The sequence below is a fragment of the Chelonus insularis genome, unplaced genomic scaffold, assembly GCF_013357705.1.
Source record: "Chelonus insularis isolate UGA/USDA-ARS -01 unplaced genomic scaffold, ASM1335770v1 contig_139_pilon, whole genome shotgun sequence".
Taxonomy (NCBI): domain Eukaryota; kingdom Metazoa; phylum Arthropoda; class Insecta; order Hymenoptera; family Braconidae; genus Chelonus; species Chelonus insularis.
This window is the reverse complement of record NW_023276379.1, coordinates 1372491-1393510: the sequence shown is the minus strand read 5'-3', so window position 1 is coordinate 1393510 and position 21020 is coordinate 1372491. Positions and strand designations below refer to the sequence as shown.

Here is a 21020-nt window from a genome sequence, read left to right as displayed (position 1 = left end):
TGTAATAATTATAAATTGAAAATAATTAATTATAATATTATCTATGCAAATAAATTGAAAATTCCCGGCAAAAATTCAAGATATATAATGTGTTGAAATATATATAGCTCTACAAACTTCACAAACTATAGATTAAAAAAAAATATAGATCTTTTATGGGGTGGAGTTTAATGGCACTTTATTAGCGTCTTTGACGTGTGAATTGTCAAAATGAAATAATTTATTAATTGAAGTTTATCATCCGAGATTATTGAGTTAGTTATTCACCATATCAGATTACATCGTAAGGTTAAATAATAATCCAAAGTTATAAGCTTCAGTACATGTTTTTATAACTTTTCAATTTTTACTTTGCACATATAACTTTAATAATTTAATTCAAACGAATATCAATATTATATATTGGATATTTATTTATTTTTTTGCTTCGTTAAACAGTGTTAATTTATAAACAAATTCAAAATGACGACCGACAAGGTAACGTTAAGTGATGCATTATCCAATGTCGACGTTCTAGATGAATTTACACTGCCTGATGAGCAACCTTGTATTGAAGCACAACCTTGTTCTGTTGTATATCAAGCGAATTTTGATACTAATTTTGAAGATCGTAATGGTTTTGTAACCGGAATTGCTAAATATATTGAAGAAGCAACCGTTCATGCAAGTTTAAATGAATTGTTAGAAGAAGGTTTGGAGCATGCAGTGATGCTTTATACATGGCGTTGCTGTTCTCGAGCAATTCCTCAGCCTAAATCAAATGAACAACCAAATCGTGTCGAAATTTATGAAAAAACTGTCGAAGTTTTGGCACCAGAAGTGAATAAACTGTTAAATTTTATGTATTTTCAACGAAAGGCTATTGAAAGATTTTCTGGTGAAGTTAAAAGACTTTGTCATCATGAAAAACGAAAAGACTTTGTATCAGAGGCTTATTTATTGACTCTTGGTAAATTCATTAATATGTTTGCTGTATTAGATGAATTAAAAAATATGAAGTCAAGTGTTAAAAATGACTATTCAACTTATAGAAGAGCAGCACAATTCCTAAAAGTCATGTCAGATTCTCAGACTCTTCAAGAATCACAAAATCTATCAATGTTTTTAGCAACACAAAATAAAATAAGAGACACAGTAAAAGAAAATTTAGAAAAAATTCCAGGCTATGAAGAATTACTAGCAGATGTAGTTAATATTTGTGTTCACATGTATGAAACGAAAATGTATTTAACTCCAAATGAAAAGCACATGCTAGTAAAAGTGATGGGATTTGGTTTATTTCTAATGGATAGTGAATTATGCAATATAAATAAATTAGATCAAAAGAAGAAATTAAAATTAGATAGAATAGACCGAATATTTAAAAATTTGGAAGTTGTACCATTATTTGGTGATATGCAAATTGCACCATTTAATTATATAAAACGATCCAAGCATTTTGAAGCCTCAAAATGGCCTTTATCATCATCAATAAACTCTATGAGTCCTCAAGCAGATTTAATGGTTCATTTGCCGCAAATCAGAGAAGACCATGTAAAATACATCAGTGAATTAGCTAAATATAGTAACGAAGTTACTACAACTTACAAAGAATGTGGATCTGATACTGAAAATCATGACACTGCTGAACTAGCACTGCGAGGACTACAATTATTATCACAGTGGACAAGTGTTGTTACAGAGTTATACAGCTGGAAGCTTTTACATCCAACTGATCATCATATGAATAAAGAGTGTCCTCTAGAAGCTGAAGAATATGAAAGAGCAACACGTTACAATTATACAGAAGAAGAGAAGTTTGCATTAATTGAAGTAATAGCAATGATTAAAGGTTTACAAGTATTGATGGCGCGAATGGAAACTGTATTTATTGATGCAATTCGAAGGAATATTTATGCTGAACTTCAAGATTTTGTTCAATTAATTCTTAGAGAACCTTTAAGAAAAGCTATTAAAAATAAAAAGGATTTAATTCGTAGTATTATTATATCTGTAAGAGAAACTTGTGCAGATTGGCATTTCGGTGTTGAACCATCGAGTGATCCTGCACTAAAAGGCAAGAAAGATCCTGATAATGGATTTGGAATTAAAGTTCCCCGAAGAAATGTAGGACCTTCTTCAACACAACTTTATATGGTTTGTATTATATTTTTTTACTTAAATATTTATAAAATTATTTAAAAATGTTTTTTTTTTTTTTTTTAATTCAATATCTAAAAATTATATAATAATATTACAGGTTCGTACAATGTTAGAATCTTTGATTGCCGATAAAAGTGGTGGAAAAAGAACTTTAAGAAAAGATATCGATGGCCAGTATTTAATCCAAATTGATCAATTTCATAAAACAAGCTTTTATTGGAGCTATTTATTAAATTTTAGTGAATCACTACAAAATTGTTGTGATCTTTCTCAACTATGGTATCGTGAATTTTATCTAGAAATGACAATGGGACGAAAAATACAAAAATGTCAAGTTAGACATCAACATAATGAAGAATGCAGTGATTTAATTACAATGGAGAAAAGAATCCAATTTCCAATTGAAATGTCTATGCCTTGGATTTTAACTGATCATATTTTGAAAAGTAAAGAACCTTCTATGATGGAATACGTTCTTTATCCTTTGGACTTGTACAATGATAGTGCTCTTTATGCTCTAACAATTTTTAGAAAACAATTTTTATATGATGAAGTGGAAGCAGAAGTTAATTTGTGCTTTGATCAATTTGTTTATAAACTGAGTGAACAAATATTCGCTCATTATAAACAATTAGCAGCCAGCATTTTATTAGATAAACGATTTCGTGTTGAATGTGTGGCATTAGGTGCTTACTTATTGCCTTATCCACGTGCTAATCGTTATGAAACTTTATTGAAGCAACGTCATGTACAGCTTTTAGGCCGCAGTATTGATTTAAATAAATTGATAACACAACGAATTAATGCAGATATGCAAAAATCATTAGAATTAGCAATAAGTAAATTTGAATCTGGCGATATTACAGGAATAGTAGAGCTAGAAGGATTGTTACAAGTAAATCGTCTAACTCATAAACTATTAAGTAAATGGTTAGCTTTAGATGAATATGATGCAATGTTTCGTGAAGCTAATCACAATGTATTAGCACCATATGGTCGAATTACACTTCACGTTTTTTGGGAATTAAATTATGACTTTTTGCCAAATTATTGCTATAATGCAGCAACGAATCGATTTGTAAAATGTCGTAGACTGCAATTTGTACAGCCAGTACATCGAGACAAACCACCACAAATGTCTCATCACTATTTATGGGGAAGTAAACAATTGAATTTAGCATATAGCACTCAATATGGACAGTACACAGGATTCGTTGGGCCTTGTCATTTTCGAACAATGTGTAAACTACTCGGATATCAAGGGATTGCAGTGGTGATGGAAGAATTACTAAAAATTGTGAAATCTCTAATTCAAGGAAGTTTGCTGCAATTTACAAAAACTTTGATGGAAGCCATGCCAAAAGTTTGTAAATTACCAAGATATGATTACGGCTCTCCTGGAGTCTTAGGATATTATCATGCACAATTAAACGATATTGTACAATATCCAGATGCTAAAACAGAATTATTTCATAATTTTCGAGAATTCGGCAATACCATACTATTTTGTTTATTAATGGAACAAGCATTATCACAAGAAGAAGTTTGTGATTTGCTTCATGCAGCGCCTTTCCAAAATATCTTACCTAGACCACATTGTAAAGGTACGTAAAATTATTGAAAGAAAAATGTGTTCAATAATAAGTAAGGATAAATTATATCACATTAAAGTGCGTTCGATTTCAGAGGGAGAAAAACCAGAGACCAAGCAAAAAAGATTAGAAGCTAAATATTCTGCATTGCAAATTGTTCCAAATGTTGACAAACTTGGCACTGCGAAGGTATAAATAAATTTAATTGACTACATAATGTTTTGAAATAAAACAAATTTTATTAAAAGTAATAATTTCATTATCTACTTTTCATATATCAGCAAGCGATGATAGCAAGAGAAGGAGATTTATTAACAAGAGAACGTTTATGCTGCGGTTTATCAATATTTGAAGTAGTTTTGAATCGGTTGAAGAGCTTTTTAGATGATCCAATATGGATTGGACCACCTCCAGCAAATGGAGTAATGAATATTGATGAATGTACAGAATTCCATAGATTATGGAGTGCTTTACAGTTTGTGTATTGCATACCCGTTGGAGAAACGGAGTTTACAGTCGAGTAAATATTTAACAAATACTAAAATAAATCGAATTAAAAAAAGAAAGAAATTAATTATAATAAACATTTGAATTTATTTCAGAGAGTTGTTCGGTGAAGGCTTGCATTGGGCTGGATGTGCTATGATCGTTTTATTAGGACAGCAAAGAAGATTCGAAGCTTTAGATTTTTGTTATCATATTCTACGAGTACAAAGGGTTGATGGAAAAGATGAAAATGTTAAAGGCATTGTAAGTCAACATAAATTATCTATTATAAGTTGGATTTTTTTATACTCATTACAAAAATTTTATTTGCAGCATTTGAAAAGAATGGTCGATCGTATTAGACGTTTTCAAGTCTTAAACTCACAAATTTTTGCTATTTTAAATAAGTATTTAAAAAGTGGTGATACTGATTCAACAAGTGTAGAACATGTTCGCTGCTTTCCACCACCAATTCATCCATCCATTGCTCATACTCAACAGCATTACCATGCTCCTGAATATATACGACAATTGAATAATCCATAGCCTTTAATAAATACTCTTAAAGAGAAGTTAAAACAACTGAATATAAATAAAAATTAAAGCAATCAGACGATTGAATTCAGAGCATTGCCAATCTACTATATTGAAGACATCAACAGAAAAAAATAAAATCAAAAATTTAAAAAATCATTAGTACTCATTAGTAATGATAATAATAATAACAAAACTAATAATCATCGTCATGATAATAATCATAAAATATAAAAATTCAAGTCCAAAATCAATCTACTTAGTCTATAAGTGTAGTTTTTGCATAAATAATTTACTAGTAATTTTTTTATAAACATAAAAATATTCCAGAAAAATAAAACAATAAAGAATCTAGTTATTAAGATTTGTAAATAATCAGTTAATATAGTAAATATCAAGTTAATCAACTATTTAGTAAATTAATAATTAATAATATCAATGTCTTAATCAATAACAAATTTTTTTATATTGTATTTTATTTTATAAATCTACAAAATTTTTATCAAACAATGTCTTATCTGTATCTCGCTTTAACAATGCTTTTTCCATATTCGTAGGTAATGAAATACCTATTAGTTTAGAAACCATACTTTTTTTTGGTAAACCAGCATCACATCTAGTTTTTTGTTTCTTCCTTTTACACTTAATCGAATTATCTGTTGCATTTTTTGGGTCTTCATTTTGCTCTTGAAAGTTGTCACGATGACAAGTTTTTAAGTGAAAAATTAATGACCGTTTTATTCCAAACTTCTTTTTACACAAGTCACATTCGTATTTTTTTTCACCTTCATGTTTAGTTTTTATATGATGTGTTAAATTTGATTGATAATAATAAACCCTGTGACATTGATCATAAGGGCAAGGTATTAATATTGTATTATTATCACGGTTGTGTGCAGAAAGTCTTAATCGTAATTTTTTTTCACGTTCTTCATTAAGATCTGTATCAATAAAAATAATATTAAAATAATGTACTGACAATTGAATACGTTTCTAATTTTTTTCACATGCTACTTACCTTTATGTGTCTCACAGTGTTTTTTATAAAGTGTAATGTTTGCAAATCTTTCACCACAATCGGGTATTTTACAATAAAATTTTATCCTATGAACTTCTTTATGTCTTCTATACTTTCTCAAAGATTCATATGACTTGTCACATTTATCGCAATTAAAAATTTCTTTATTATGTGATCGTTTATGATCTTCAAATAATATTTTTTTACGAAACGTAATCCCACATATTTGACAATTTAATCTGTCTTTATTTTCATGAACTCGTCGATGATGTCTTAATAAATTCATTCTACTTTTGAACATTAATTTACAATCATTACATCTGCAAAAAATATTTTCAAATCATAATATTAAATAACAAATAATATTATTTATAATTTTATCAAATAATGTAATATGTTTCATATTTACTGAACATATGAGTCGATCACATCGTGAGAACGAAGATGTCTTTTTAGGTGAGATGATGTTGCATAAGCTCGATCACAATTTTGGAAAGTACATTTATATGGCTTCTGTAAAAATTAAAACTTATAGTATGCTCTTCAAAGTAAAAATTTATTGTATGAGTTAACTAACATGTTTAAATACATACTTCTCCTGTATGTGTCCGAATATGCCAAGTTAATCGTGATGGCTTATTAAAACTTTTATTACAGCCATCATATGGACATTTATATTCTAATTTGACTTTTTCTTCATCTGATTTATTGTCTTCTTCATCCATATAAATCATTAACAGTTCGATATCCATACTTGAAAGCTACGAATAAAAATATGTATTTTAATTATAATTATATAGAATAATATATTTAATATTTCCTGGATATATGAGACAATTACATCATGAGAACGAAGATGTCTTTTTAAGAGAAAAGATGTTCCAAAAGCTCCCTTACAATTTTCGAAAGTACATTTATACGGCTTCTGTAAAAATTAAAAAGGATAGTATTTTTTTGAAAATTAATAAAATTTATTATTTGAGTTAGCAATCAAAATACATACTTCTCCAGTGTGTGCTCGAGTATGCCGAATTAATAGTGATTTTTTGTTAAAACTTTTATTGCAGCCATCATATGAACATTTATACTCTATATTAGATTTTAATTTCTTTTTATTTTCTAAGTTAACATTTTCTTCATATAAACTATTGTGTTGTAGTTCACTAACATGAACCATTGGAGGTTCAGTATCCATACTTGAAAATATGTACTGTGATTAACCTTCACACTAAAATTGGTCTAAATTAAACAGAGGAGAGAGTCTCTTTATTATAAATTTGAAACATCTCAAAATATTTGCAACTTATTATTTGTATTTACTCCACTCAAAACTCAAATTAAAAAATTAAAAAGCAAAGTCTGTGAACATAAAACTTGAATAGAAAATAATTCCACGTGTTTTAGGAGATTTTTGCAATATTCTACTTAATGACATCGAGCTTTCTTATTTCGCCGCAAAATGCGAGGGCGTAAAATAAATTCAAACTTTAGTATATCTGCATCGATAATGAAGATGTCTACTTTTTTATATTTTATATTTTTTACAAAAAATAAAACAGAGAGCTAAAAGTTATTATTTAATTGCGAAAAATATTTAATTTATATTTAAATTGATTTATATAAATATACAATTGAATTGAATAATTCCTTTTATACATACGCATTATTATTGCGAATGACAATTAGGTTATTATATCACATGGCAATAAACAACAATGAAGTTTTTTAAAAATTTTTAAAACATGACAGAAACATGGTAAAAGAAAATACAAATTATCTTTTTTAACGTTAACATGTACGTTTAAATATAATATATTTCTATTAAATCACTTATTAAAAAAATTATTTGATCTTTCAGAAATGATGAGAGTCATTAATTGTTATTTTATTATAAAAAATGGATCGAGATATTGTTCGAGCTATTTTATGTAGTAGTGAAAAATTCACGGAATCATTATTAGATGGTGGAAAAATCGAAGAGTTAGTCAACCGAGTACCAGCAATTGATTCTGTTATTACTGAAGGATTAGCAATATCATTTACTGATTTAATTGCATTCAAAGTATCTTCAGAAGCTCATCAAAAATATGCTGCTCGCATCCGAGTAATTGTGAGTCCTTGTAATAATGATATATATGGTTTGAATATTCTTTCTGATCAAGTGTTTTTTTTAAGGATACGCTTCGAGAATGGGTAAGACCGCCTATGGGCTTAGCTATTTATCCAACATTCTGCCAAAGTAACAGAGTTTCTAAATTATGCAATAATATTCTCAAAAAATATTCACGCTATCCTCATCAGTTTTTAAATAATAATATTTCGCCTAGTCACTTGATTACATTATTTAGGAGTTTAATCAATTTATCAACTTCCAACTCTTCATATAATTATCACTTAAAAAAAATGATTAAACATATTATTGAATCAGATATTATTCATGATAGTTATGATCTTGTAGAATTAATATTACATCATGAACAAGAACTGAAATTAGAATTCACTGCTATAGAAAAATTATATCTTGCTCAAAGTGAAAAATTAATAGAAGAACCTTTGATCGACTGTTTTTGTGAAAATTTAAAAAAATATCATAGTTTAAATCATGACGAAAAGTTGAAGAATGTACATAACGAACAATTAGTCAATGAATTTTTTTGTAAAACTTCGACATTCGATAGTTTAATAACAAAAATATCCCAATCTTCAATATTATTTCAAAGAGCTTGTGGTATATTGATAGCAATTTTTAAGCATTGTAAATATTCATTTTTAGTTTCGAGTTATGTACAATTTATCCTTAATGCGATTTCGTGCAATCAATCAGACAGAAAAAAATATTTAGTTGATTTATATCCTATAAAATTTCAATTTTGTATATTTTTATTGAAAATTGATCCCAACAATCATACTCCGAAAACGAAAGACTTTATTTTACATTTTTTAGAAGATATATACACTAATAACAAGGAAAAAGTGTTAATGCTTATGCTACACTTTCCAAAATGGGTAAACGAATTATCTGTCTATTTAAATAGTAGAATAGATATTTTATATTGAGATATTTATGTAAATAATAATAAATTAAACAAAATGAAAGTAAAATGGTGTGGGATAAAATGTTTGGAGATCATGGAATCATTAACTTATTTTTTTATTTCCACCCAATTTCAAATACATTGTATGTATGAATAAATGAATATACATATGTACCTACGTAGACCCATTTATTCAGCATGAAAAAATGGGGCAATAATGTCTATCAATGAGTTTTTTTTAATAACATGGCAGTGATGTGTTTTTTACTTATTTCTTCATCCATGTTATTTTCATATTGAATCTAGTCTGTTAATTAGAGACTTCATTTATTAATAATTATCTTCTTTCCTAAAAATTCATACTGAATTATTGTAATCATGCACCGCCGTGTATATAACTAATCAAAAAGAGTCAAAGCAACTTAGGATACTCTTAAATTATTCTTCTACACTACTTAACAATCAAATTCTCAAACGAATGTAGAACAAATTTTTTAAGGGGCACGTTTTCTTTGATAACATTGAGATAATACAAGTATTGTGAGCAAATTTTAATTTTTATATAATTAAAGGTTGCATGGGCAATGCATAAATAGAAGAAAATATTCTGTCTTAACAATTATCTATCAATTAATTCATTATACATTTTTTTTGTATCTTTTCAATTACAATAATTATTTTTCAGATTTTTGTAAATAGTAAAAATAGACAATCAATCAAAAATGATCTTTTTTAATTTTCATAAATTTTGTTCTATTAAAAATTTTTCTTACATGAACTACAAGATATTTATCAAAGATAAGAAGCAAAATATACAACGTAGAAATACTTCAATACGTCTAAAAATGTTTTTACTCTGATACTCAAATAATGAATTAAACTATTTTTTATTTTTTATTTTTTTGTTTACTTTAATTAACAACTATTTTTTAAACACTCTAATAATGATTTAAAGTATTAAGACAACGTGTTCAATATGTTTTTAATTTTTCATTTTGTATGCCAGCTATTGCGTACAATTCATTGCATAACTGTAAAAAGAAAATATTTATATCTATATTATTATATTATTAATTGTGTATATGTACATGTATATAATAGCTTAAATGCTTTTATTTACATGTACACATATTCATTCATATATTAGTCATCTTAATAAATCTGTATTTAAATTATTAACTATATTACAATTTTAATCATTTTATCATAATTATACAAATAATGTTGTTTTTCAAAAATAATAAAACAAATAAAAAATTCTCAATTGAAATAATAATAACAAAAAAAGTGTCAATTCATTCAGGACTAGATAATTATATAAATTAGGAAATAAATAATATGCTATTCATGATAATTCAAGCACAAAGAGAGTTAATTTTCGAAAAAATATAATTAAATGAATTAATAATAATAGCTGTAATAGTAATAAATGAATTGAATCTTAGACAAATTGTATTATTATTTGTAAGAAACATAAATCATGATGATATATAATAATTGATACAATAGAAATTGGAGTAATATTCGTAAAATTCATAGAGCAAAAAGAATATGCGATGCTAACGAATATATAATTAATTTATTAGCGTTAATCAACTAACTATTTATACAATGAAATTTCGTTTTTATACAGTTGAAATACGCGTGGTAATACAATAATTCATTTCCATGTGAAGAATATGGTTTTGAATTTTATTTTTGAAAATATATTGTTCACTCAATTCATTCCAATGAAATATCACACAAATCATTTATTACTTATTAATTGGATAATTTTATAGCTAATTTATTATGACATCATATATGTAAAATAGATAAAAGTATTATTAGTGTGGCAACAGTAACAATAATTGGGTAAAGAGAATAAAGAATGTTTTGTTTTTTTTTTGACTTGTAATATTCGATTGTTTTTATCACTTAATTGAATTTCACGCGTGTATAAAAGACTGAAACATATTAATAAACACAATAATTTGTTGTTATTTAATTTGTATGATGTAACATTTGTTGCAATCATTGATGGTATTACTTGAATTATTAATCATACAACGATATGGAAAACAGCCTATACAAATTAATAATTGCTCAACTAATTTTGATCTCGACTTTCTTACAATTTAACTCGATATTTTTGCATCTTATTTTTAAAAACTAATAACTAAATTAATTGATTAATGGTGATAATTAAAGTAAATAGAAAAAACAATATATTTGAAAAGAAAAATTCAAACGATAATAATAAAAATAATATTTTCATTGAAAGAATTATTAATTAATATTTATTTATGTAATTATATATGTATATATTTATATAATTTATAATATATACATATAAATATACACATCTATATAAATCGACATAAATTTATTTTTTTTTTTATTTTAATTTTTATAATTAATTATATTTCATCTTTTTCTTGTTTATGATTTTCTTACTAGACACGATTCAACATATAGAAAGTTTATTGTTATTATTTATTAATTTATTTAATATAATTATTATTTATAATTTATTAATATTATCTTAAAGCTGTCTAAGAACTCGCTGCGTGGCAGGAGCATCGCATTTTTTTGCTTAATTTTCATTTTTAAATATTAATTTTGTTTTTTCTTTTGACATTAGTATGTATATTTAACGAGTTCATTTTTTTATATCATTTTTACTTTGAATTTATAATTACGTGTCGAATGTACGCAATAATTTAACTTTTTGCCCTTTATTAATTTCATCAAAGGTACGTGTGTGGTTGTTCACCCGTTTAAAATTTATTGAACTTTAAGTTTTTTTTAAGTTAGAGATAATTTTTCCTTAAAAAAAAAGTAATATAATTTGACTCAACAAAATTACTACCTTATTGATAGTTTTTAAAATTTTATCTATCTTCTTCATAACAAATTAATTTAATAATCAATTAATATAGGATATCGTTTTAATATTAATGAACAAGGTTTTAATTGGCATCAATGATTCTCGTTAACTTTAAATTTTAATGTAACATAATAACATAATAAGAGTTCTTTTAATGATATAAAATAAACATGAATAATTGATAATCGAATATTCATTTAAAACAAGATTTTTATTTAATTTTAAGACATTTTTTATAAGTAACAAAATGATAATTTTGAATAACGATTTTTATGAAAATAACAATACCTTGAAGTGTTGTTATAATATATATTTTTGATAAACAATTTTTTTTTTTTCTTAAACTCATTTAATTTTTATTTTTTGAAATAAAATTTTTTTTCTTACTATCCACAGGCATACTCTCGTACTTAATTATTTTTAAAGGGCATGTGTACGTTTATTCTACTCGCAATCAAGTGTATTTTATAGTGTATTATTGAATTAATTATAATTAATAGTGTTATCAGCGAGATCCCTAGACCGCATGTGTATATGTAACGTACTTGTGTACCATTCAGTGTTTTTAATTTTTTTTTATTTTCAATTAATTAAATTAGTAACATATACATATACCTTAAATATTTACTACTTGTTGATGCTTTGTAATTTATATAGATCACAATGTGTCATACCATCTGCGCCAGTGAACAATTTTTTCTTTTTTTATCTCTATACCTTTTTTTCTATCTCCTATTAGATATCCTGACAATTTTCCTTTCTGTTATCTTTCGAGCGTCTCTTGGCTTTACGTTATTATAAGTCATATAATTTTTGATCCAATTTCATATTTGTATTTATTCAAGAATATTCTCATTTATTCATTTTATTAATAATACGATATACCGAGTTTGAAAAATAAATCATTGATTGTATTAATTTAACTTAACTATTGGCTGGAAATTAATTTGTTTTTTTTTTTTATATATTATTATTATGCTAATTCGTTAGATTAAAAAAATGGGTTTGATTTCGAGTTAACAACGTAATTTCACGAAAAAAATATATATTTTTCAATAGTTATTTAAAATTGATTATGATGTATAAAAAAATTATGATAGATGATGTTCTTTTTTTTTAAAGTATGTATAAATTTTTAACATTGAGAATTTTCTAAATATAGTTAGATTTTTAGAATCACGTTGTTCATTTAAATTCAACTCATTTAATCAATGAGCAAAAATTAATAGTAAATTTTCTTTTTTCAAAAAGTGAACAAAAAATCGAATCTCACTATTAAAGCCATGATCAGTATTCATTAAACATCAAAAATTTCTATTGTGAGATTTAATATTATTGGATTCCTATATATAATTCTAGATAAATTCAGACCAGCCGAAATTGTTAATTTAAAACAAGTGAATTGAAAAAATTGAATATCTAATTGGTATAGATAATAATTGAACATTGCTAAATCATAAATAATTTTATCTTTTTTACCATCATATTATCATCGTCTGTTTTTCAATTAATATTTCATTATCATTATTAATAGTTAATAGTGATGATAATAATAATAATAATTTTTTTTTGCATTATAACTCCGTTGTTTCAACGTGCTACGAGGTATAAAATGACTCTAGGTCATTTAATGAAATTAAATAGCACTTTTTAATTATGCATGTATGTATAATACACCTCGTTTAATTAATATAATAGATTTTATTCCGCACCAGTGCGAAATGACGCGTTATCTATTTCATTTTTAATAGATAAGATAAACGTAAATACATATTTATTAGTTAGTTATTTTTTCTTGATTGAATTGTTGATATTAGCACAGCGTTGCAGAATGAAAGCGTATCAAGATTCTCTGGCTTGAGGGGTAGGGGCAATCAACTCGAACTTTTATAATCTCTTGACCTAATAACTCATTTCTTTTACGTATAACTCGTATTTTGTAATCTTGCCATTAATTTAATATTTCCCTACGTCGCTTCCTACGCCGACTGAGGACCTAATTGACAGCAAATTTACTTTTCATCTATTTTTCCATTCAATCTTAATAACTTCGGTCTTTTTTATTAGCTCACAGTCAAATCTTTGCTATTAATCAGGTCCCGAGACTGGCATTTTATTATAATTACACAGTTATAATTATATATAGAATCTATATAAATACCTAATATGCATTTTTATGTACTTTACATATCTAAGATGCAAATATATTTTAAATCGGCCGTCGCGCAATCATAGTATTACACAAAAAATACGAACCGCATAATTTTTTTTTTAATAATTTGAAGATTACTTTTCACATGATTTATCATTAGTCAATTATTAAGATGAAATATAATGATATACTGCATTAATCCATTTCACTTATCATTTCTACAATTTTATAAATTGTTGAAATTAGTTTAAAATTCTCTTGGTTCCATTTAAATTTTCCGATTAAATATCATTGAATGTCTTCATTTATAGATTTATTATGTTAAGAAATTAATTTTTCATTAATCAACATCATATAATTTACAATTACATCAATGTCTTTGACTACTTTTTGATGTATTTGATTACTTTATTAATTTTTTTTTTCACAATTATGATTATATATTTATATATATCATTTTTGTGTATAACAAGAAAAATGTTTGACGTAAGTGCGGTTTGCAAAGACAACCATTACTATTATTATTATTATTTTGTTGATATTTTTAACATGAAAAAACGATAGTCATTGACATAAAAATAACGAAAGTATGACAAAAATAAATTGAAATAATTATTTTTAAGTAGAAATTAAAATAATTATTTCTACTGAATGCAATGTCGAGGTAGAAGACCACTTTCGAGGACATCAATTGTTTCCTCGTTGTATGTTCATCTGTTATTATTCTAATTTCTATGCTTTGTTCTAAGCTGCGTGTTATATATATATAAAAAAACAATCCTAAATTTTTTTCATATACTTACATAACAATTAATTATGTATCCATAAAATCTGAACGATCAAATTCAATTATAACATAACATATTTTAAGATAGAATTAATTCTACATGAATAATAATTAACATTTCGACGTCTATAAGCGTCTAAATAGGAGAAAAAATTTCATTGAAAATATAAATTAAGTCAAACGACTCATAAGTAATTGATTATTAAATAAAAAAGATTACTTTCAAATTTTATATAAATCTAAATGTCAATATTATGCTATTATTCAATAAAAACAAAAATAGTTAACGAAAAAATTGAATTAATTATGCAATGAGTTTTTAAAAATACGAGTGTGACTGATTATAGAGATAGTTGATGACTATGATAATACGACGGCACCTATAACAAATGGTAATGATGATGACGATGATGACGGCGACGGCGCGACGATGATGATATATGTACTGACAAGTTGCATTAGTACGTTCAACGACGTGAAAACGAGTTAGAGTTGTAATCCCAATGTTCGAGTTTCAGTTAAAGCCTTTTTCACTTGATCAAGTTAGAATCTAAATTCGGATTCGGGTTAGGCTGTTGAGAAGTGGAAGATGGCGATGATACCTGCGGACCTGATCCTACGGTACCCTTAGTTACTTCTGATAAACCTTCGGCACCAATACTAGCAACGTTGGCGCCTGCGCCTTCCTTCATCTTTTCACAGTAATTCGCAAATATATCACGAAACCGCGACCAGGATGTTTCTGGCACAGTTATGGCCGTTCTAAAGTTTGTCTTTACCTATAATTTTTATTTAAAATCATTATAAAAAATTATCACTGCTTTTAAATAAAGTTTCTTAATTTGTTTTTTATATATTCAATAAAAATAAAAAATATACAAACCTCTGAAATTCTCATGTAAATACCACGATTGTTTTGTCCAATATCGAAATAAAACTTTTTATTATCCACACGCATATAACGACCTTCAGGTAAATCACCTTTAAAACCACCATCAACAACACCAAATTCTTCTAATAAGTCCGTTAATGCATCGCGAAATTCAATCATTCCCTGTGCTGGTATTGCAATCTGTGTTCTTGGACCACCTCGTGTTATTGTTTGAGATACCTGGAAATTTACAATTTATAAAATTATAATTAAGTCATATTACAAAAAAAACATTATGTGTAAACAATTTCACACCAGATTTAAATTGTCTCCCCTGATTTTTCATGAAAAAAAAAACATATAAGTGTTGGTACATACAGGGTGACTCACCCGCAGGAAACGGCCACGGGTATTTTCTTTGAGATCCAAATAGTATCGTCTATTGTCTTTCACCATCATTTCAGATTTGAGTTTTCCATCTTCCGGGACATTTTCTGGATTTGGTGGACCTATCTCATTAAATAAAATTTAGTAACCATTTCTAAAAACAACATACGTTTTTTATGGTTTACGACATCTTACCTAGTGATGCATAAAAATCACTAAACGTTGAAAGATGATCACGAAATTCTGATGCTGTACTTAAGGCTAGAAATATTTGACTACGTCTGCCATCCGCTCCAATCTTTAAAATGTACAAAGAAAAGTGTTAATCAAACAACAAAAGAAATTATCCATTAGTGAAATTTTGATAATTTTTTATAAACAAACCTCTGCAACTTTAATAAACCTCCCGCGTCGATTTTGTTTGACATCAAGGTAGAATCGCTTACTTTGAATTTGAAGCATTTTAGTTGCCAATTCCTGTTCACCCTGTTGACCATGCTGACCTAGAAAGGAAATAAGATTTCAATAAAGATGAAAAACTGATGTAATAAATATTCAATTTTATCGAGACTCAAATTGGCCTAGAAAATAAATAGAGTCGAATGATTGCTTGAGGTAGGACAGGCATCTCAATAATAGGACGTAGTCATGTTACTAGTTGTGCGATCAATAACAGCTGCGACCTGGGGTCAATGACTCTCCGGGATCTCTACGCCACCCTCTTAGCCCAATATTCCTTTTTCATCATTTTCTTCACACTTAGACCACCATCTTGCTAATTCCACAAATCTATAAACCTTATAATATATTGCATCCTATACGTACTTGACTGGTGTAGACTACCAGGAATGGGTACAGGGCTTAAATCGCCCTGAAAAATCCTGCTCTTAAACATCTTCTCAATGTTGTGATAATCCATGTATTTTCTTTAAGACTTTTCTCTTCGTCTTTTCTCAAGTTTTCCAAATATCATAGTATCAGTTTACTTCTTAGCGATATAAATCGCTTTACGCTTTGAAAAGTCTCATTTTTCATACAGTTGATCTCTCTTCCCAAGTCGTTCATCATGTGTGTCAACTCTCATACGATTTCTCCCAAAACTCATCCTTACATGACCGTTCTACAGACATCCTCTCCACAGGATTCCTTAGGTCACCATCTTAAAATAATTTGGGCTAGAAAAGACATAATTTAATTCTCCTCAACATGAGGAGATTAACTCAACGCGTCAGCCAAGTTCAGTCATCTTCTCATCTTACTTCACATCCACTAATATTTAATATATTGTTGTAAATTTTCACGATAATTAATTTTAATATTTAACGCGCAATAATGAACAAAAGACACCCGTACAGACTGACGTACGAGTGCATTGATTACGTGCTGCGCGACTTGGCTGCACCGTGACCTGCCTCAATGATAACTGCATCCCCAAGAAAATTCTCCTAAGAGGAGCCACCGCACTCGATTGCATTGCTGCGCCGACGCCACCACGCGGCTAGAAAACCACGAGACTTCTTGGTTTTATCATTTTACCTTCTTTCCAATTTATTTGTAACCATATTACAATACAGACTTTGATCGACAACTCAAATTAGTTTGAATAATTGATTGATTGAAATTTAAATTCACCAAGTTTAAGTAACAACCAATGTGAAATAGTGAAACTAATCTAGTCTAGAATAATGAAATTTTGAATTTTAGTCTTTTAGAAAGTTGATAAATGGATATTTAAATTTCATCTTTATACTTTTATCATTTATTATTATAAAACAAGAAAAATGTAACAGCTGTAAAAAAAATCACCTTCAGGTTCCCAGTGTTGAATCTTTTCCATAGTACTAATCAATCCATTAACCCCTTCAATTTTTGACAAAGTAGAATTTTCTGATGATTCCATATGGTTTGAATGTGAATCATCAAAGGGTGTTTGATAAATGTACTATCCTAGTGGTTGGTATCTTAGTAACTTCATTGTAAAATGACACAGTCACAAAGACGTTAACAAGAATACTAAACTCTTGAGACTCAGAATCATATCGTGGTGAAGCATGGCCGCGTAGTCAGCGATGACACATCGCGTTTGTGATACATATATTCTGCTTCTTTTCCTTGTGTGTCGATTCTCGTGTACTCGAGTAACCGTAGCTGCTCGAATGCTATGCCGTCAAATACAAAATCGCACCGGTGACGTGCTGGTCATTCATGGAGTCCATCGTCATGCCTGTGGAATGCGTACATCGTGCGAATCACCGATACCAAGCGCGCGAACCGTCATGCGCCTTTAGCTCCTCTTTGGTTTTGCTCTCGGGAACGCCACGTGACGCCGCAACCGTTCAAGCCATGTGACCGTCTCCCACTTTATTTCTCTGCAAACTCATGACGTCACTGAGACAGCTGACTATCGAGAAAATTTTCTCCAAAAACTCCATTCGTCCAATATGACTTTCATTTCTATCATCATTAATTCTGTATTACATTCATTCTAACTTCTCGTTGAAATTAATCTGTTGTGCTCTATGATAAGAGTTGATAAAACAATTGAATTGGAGTAATCAAAGTGTCATCCTGTGATTCTATTTTAATAATATTTATTTTTAAAAAGAACATTAAAAAATTCTTCAACTATTAATACTTAGTTAATTATTATAAATGGCACTTGTACAATCCGTTGGTATTTTTATTTTTAGAACTCTCGTGTAAAAATAAAAAAAGAGAGATCAATTCCAGCGTAGGCTCATTTGATTGTATGGTGGTGGTCTAGTCTGTCTGGCGGGGTATTTAAACCCAATATGTTAAGAGAGTGAAATTACTAGATTACATTTGGACATCATAAATCTATTAATTTTATGTTTTTCTGTAATTGATCATTATTCATCAATAAAGTAATTTAAAAATAAATAACATATGATTTTGATCCAATTACAACTCACAAGCTCCAATTTCATGGGCACAATAAATTTATAGAAAATTTACACATTAGACTGTTATATTAATAAAAATTTTCGTAAAAATACTAAAAAACACATGACTATTTACTTACTATTGTTGAGATATTAAAAATTATAACTTTACTCCATTTTTGACATTCTACCTTTATCTTCATTCCTGATTATTTCAGTCATTTGATAGATTATTTTCAAGCCAGTTATAAATTATATTTAAAATAAATCAGTGGTTTGAAATAATTTTATTTACCAGCATCAAAATCAGCTCCTCCAGCATCCATACCTCCAGGGTTCCCATATTCTGTAAAGTAACATATTTAAATTAGTTGAAATTCTTTTAGATCAAATTGATGTTGACACAATTCTAACAGCTATTTAAAATGAGCAAATATTATGGTGTTTAAATAATTAAATAAGATGACTGAACAAATAAATTTAATGAATAAGTCTGTTAATAATATCAGAAGAGCATAATCGGAAAATAGGATAAGACAGGAATATTGAACTCTTATGTTGCAAACGACGATAAGTAGTGATAAAAATAATGTGAATTTGATAATGTATTTAATGAAAAGCTGGTAAAGATATTAATGAAGGTTATGTTCAATCATACTTATTATGCTTAGTCTATAGTAGCACAATCAAATCGATTACGTCATTAAACGCATTGCTAACGACAACTCGTAAATGTAAGGAAGCAAAACGCGCGTTCGACCTTGAGGATATGAATAAAGCCTGGAAAAATAAAATGATATCGAGTGGTGGTTTTTATTTGTATGTATACGGGATAGAAACAATATGTAGAAGTACGTTTGATAAATGGACCTCAGGCGAGTTGCAATTTTTGGAGTAAGTAAACGAACGGAATGGAGAATGAAAAGGCAAAATGTGTATAAAGGAGTAAGGAAAGAGATGGACAATGGGCCAAAGATAGAGAGGGCTCTCTTGGCCGATATGTTGACGGCCATCTTGGATCTTGAAGCCGTTGAAAAATAGAAATTTTTTCGGCATCTGACAGAACGCCACGAGGATTTAAATAAAAGTAAATAGCACTCGAATTCAATGACATTAAATTTTGAAAAAATTAACATTTTTTTAGGATTAAGAATAAAACAAATAGAATGAATCCTTCTGTTGTACTACCAGGAGGATAGTTAGCACTTTGGAAAAAGATGTCGGTTGTACATGGTATATATTTTGGTGACACGGCTATCTATTGCACTATGTGTCTCGCTTACTTTGCGGTTGGTCGTCCAAGCTCTCCCTGTCGGACATGATTCCACGGCTTTTCTATGGTTCACCTTTGCTTTTCACGTCTGTTACCGACGTCACAACACAAGAGGAGCTCCGAAAGAGCTCCCGGCACTTGTCCTCCGCGCTCACCAACCTCGACACCCAGTTCTCTCTCCCTCTTTTCTCCCTCTTCGTCTATGTATCACTCTCTCACTCGCTCTTCTGTCAATCTTTCTGTCTTTGTTCTTCGAAAACAGCTACCGTCTTTTCATTGACTATTCACAATTGATGTGTTTTTTCCTTCTCAAGATTGACAGACCCAAATCCAAACCAAACCACCGACTCGCGTTTTTTTTCGCTTCACTCCACGGTCGTCCGACCCGCCGACCGTCCACGGCACCAGTCGTCACCCTCACCACCGCGCTCCTACCTCGCTCTCTCTTACCGCACGCTCGTTCTGCTCCGACTCTCGATTCCTTGCTTGCTCGACTCGTTTGCTAGCACTCCACTTTTCGTCTTGCTCCTCGCCGCACCGATCTTCTCATTGCTCGTGAGCGCTTCGCCCTTCGCCAATTTTCCCCCACGTCCCCCAGTCATGCAACATTCACATATCCGCAAATTCTACATCCATGATCCAGCCAATCACACTAAACCGACATACTTTCGCTAAATCGTGCTATCTTTATCTGCTCTAGGTATACTTGTTACTTTCTTCTTTCTTTCTTTTGCGCGTTATCATCAATAAGTGAAATCAACTTTGCCGCTTAACAGTTCAAATTATTTTAAAGATGGCGTTGTAATATATTTCTTGTGAAAATAGATTAATTCAAATGTACAACAGTATAAATGAAAATTAATTTTTATTTCTGATTAAATAATTTAATTCATTAAAATTGTAATTGAACCTATCATTTATTCTTATTTTAAAAGCAATAACACCATTAAATCGAAGTACATTTTACATAT

The 21020-nt window shown here is 28.5% G+C and overlaps 4 protein-coding genes across 7 annotated transcripts; 2 read left to right on the top strand and 2 right to left on the bottom strand.

The window, feature by feature from the left end:
• Positions 1-143: 143 nt before the first annotated feature.
• Positions 144-5740, top strand: Sra-1 (Cytoplasmic FMR1-interacting protein Sra-1). The gene is made up of 6 exons (XM_035096203.1): positions 144-2136; positions 2240-3746; positions 3829-3923; positions 4016-4254; positions 4337-4484; positions 4554-5740. The coding sequence occupies exons 1-6, from the start codon at positions 463-465 to the stop codon at positions 4764-4766; spliced, it is 3876 nt and encodes a 1291-aa protein (XP_034952094.1). The 5' UTR covers positions 144-462; the 3' UTR covers positions 4767-5740.
• LOC118074755 (zinc finger protein 845-like) lies at positions 5203-7138 on the bottom strand. Its single transcript, XM_035096204.1, has 6 exons — positions 6776-7138; positions 6614-6697; positions 6366-6533; positions 6182-6285; positions 5773-6092; positions 5203-5695 (listed from the first exon to the last, which is right to left on the bottom strand). Exons 1-6 carry the CDS (start codon positions 6965-6967, stop codon positions 5235-5237), a joined length of 1329 nt encoding a protein of 442 aa, XP_034952095.1. The 5' UTR covers positions 6968-7138; the 3' UTR covers positions 5203-5234.
• Positions 7139-7365: 227 nt separating this feature from the next.
• Positions 7366-9205, top strand: LOC118074718 (uncharacterized). Of its 2 annotated transcripts, none has more exons than XM_035096157.1 (3): positions 7366-7528; positions 7631-7882; positions 7948-9205. In XM_035096157.1, the coding sequence occupies exons 2-3, from the start codon at positions 7670-7672 to the stop codon at positions 8827-8829; spliced, it is 1095 nt and encodes a 364-aa protein (XP_034952048.1). In that variant the 5' UTR covers positions 7366-7528; positions 7631-7669; the 3' UTR covers positions 8830-9205. The 2 variants fall into 2 exon arrangements, with proteins under 2 accessions (XP_034952048.1, XP_034952049.1); XM_035096158.1 differs by lacking the exon at positions 7366-7528 and adding an exon at positions 7533-7567.
• Positions 9206-12035: 2830 nt separating this feature from the next.
• Positions 12036-20654, bottom strand: Pur-alpha (Purine-rich binding protein-alpha). Of its 3 annotated transcripts, XM_035096045.1 has the most exons (7): positions 20060-20654; positions 19072-19122; positions 16258-16376; positions 16069-16171; positions 15865-15995; positions 15499-15726; positions 12036-15394 (listed from the first exon to the last, which is right to left on the bottom strand). In XM_035096045.1, the coding sequence occupies exons 1-7, from the start codon at positions 20094-20096 to the stop codon at positions 15146-15148; spliced, it is 918 nt and encodes a 305-aa protein (XP_034951936.1). In that variant the 5' UTR covers positions 20097-20654; the 3' UTR covers positions 12036-15145. The 3 variants fall into 3 exon arrangements, with proteins under 3 accessions (XP_034951936.1, XP_034951935.1, XP_034951937.1); XM_035096044.1 differs by lacking the exons at positions 19072-19122; positions 20060-20654 and adding an exon at positions 17680-18066; XM_035096046.1 differs by lacking the exons at positions 19072-19122; positions 20060-20654 and adding an exon at positions 17680-17900 and having other exon boundaries at positions 15877-15995.
• Positions 20655-21020: the final 366 nt, after the last annotated feature.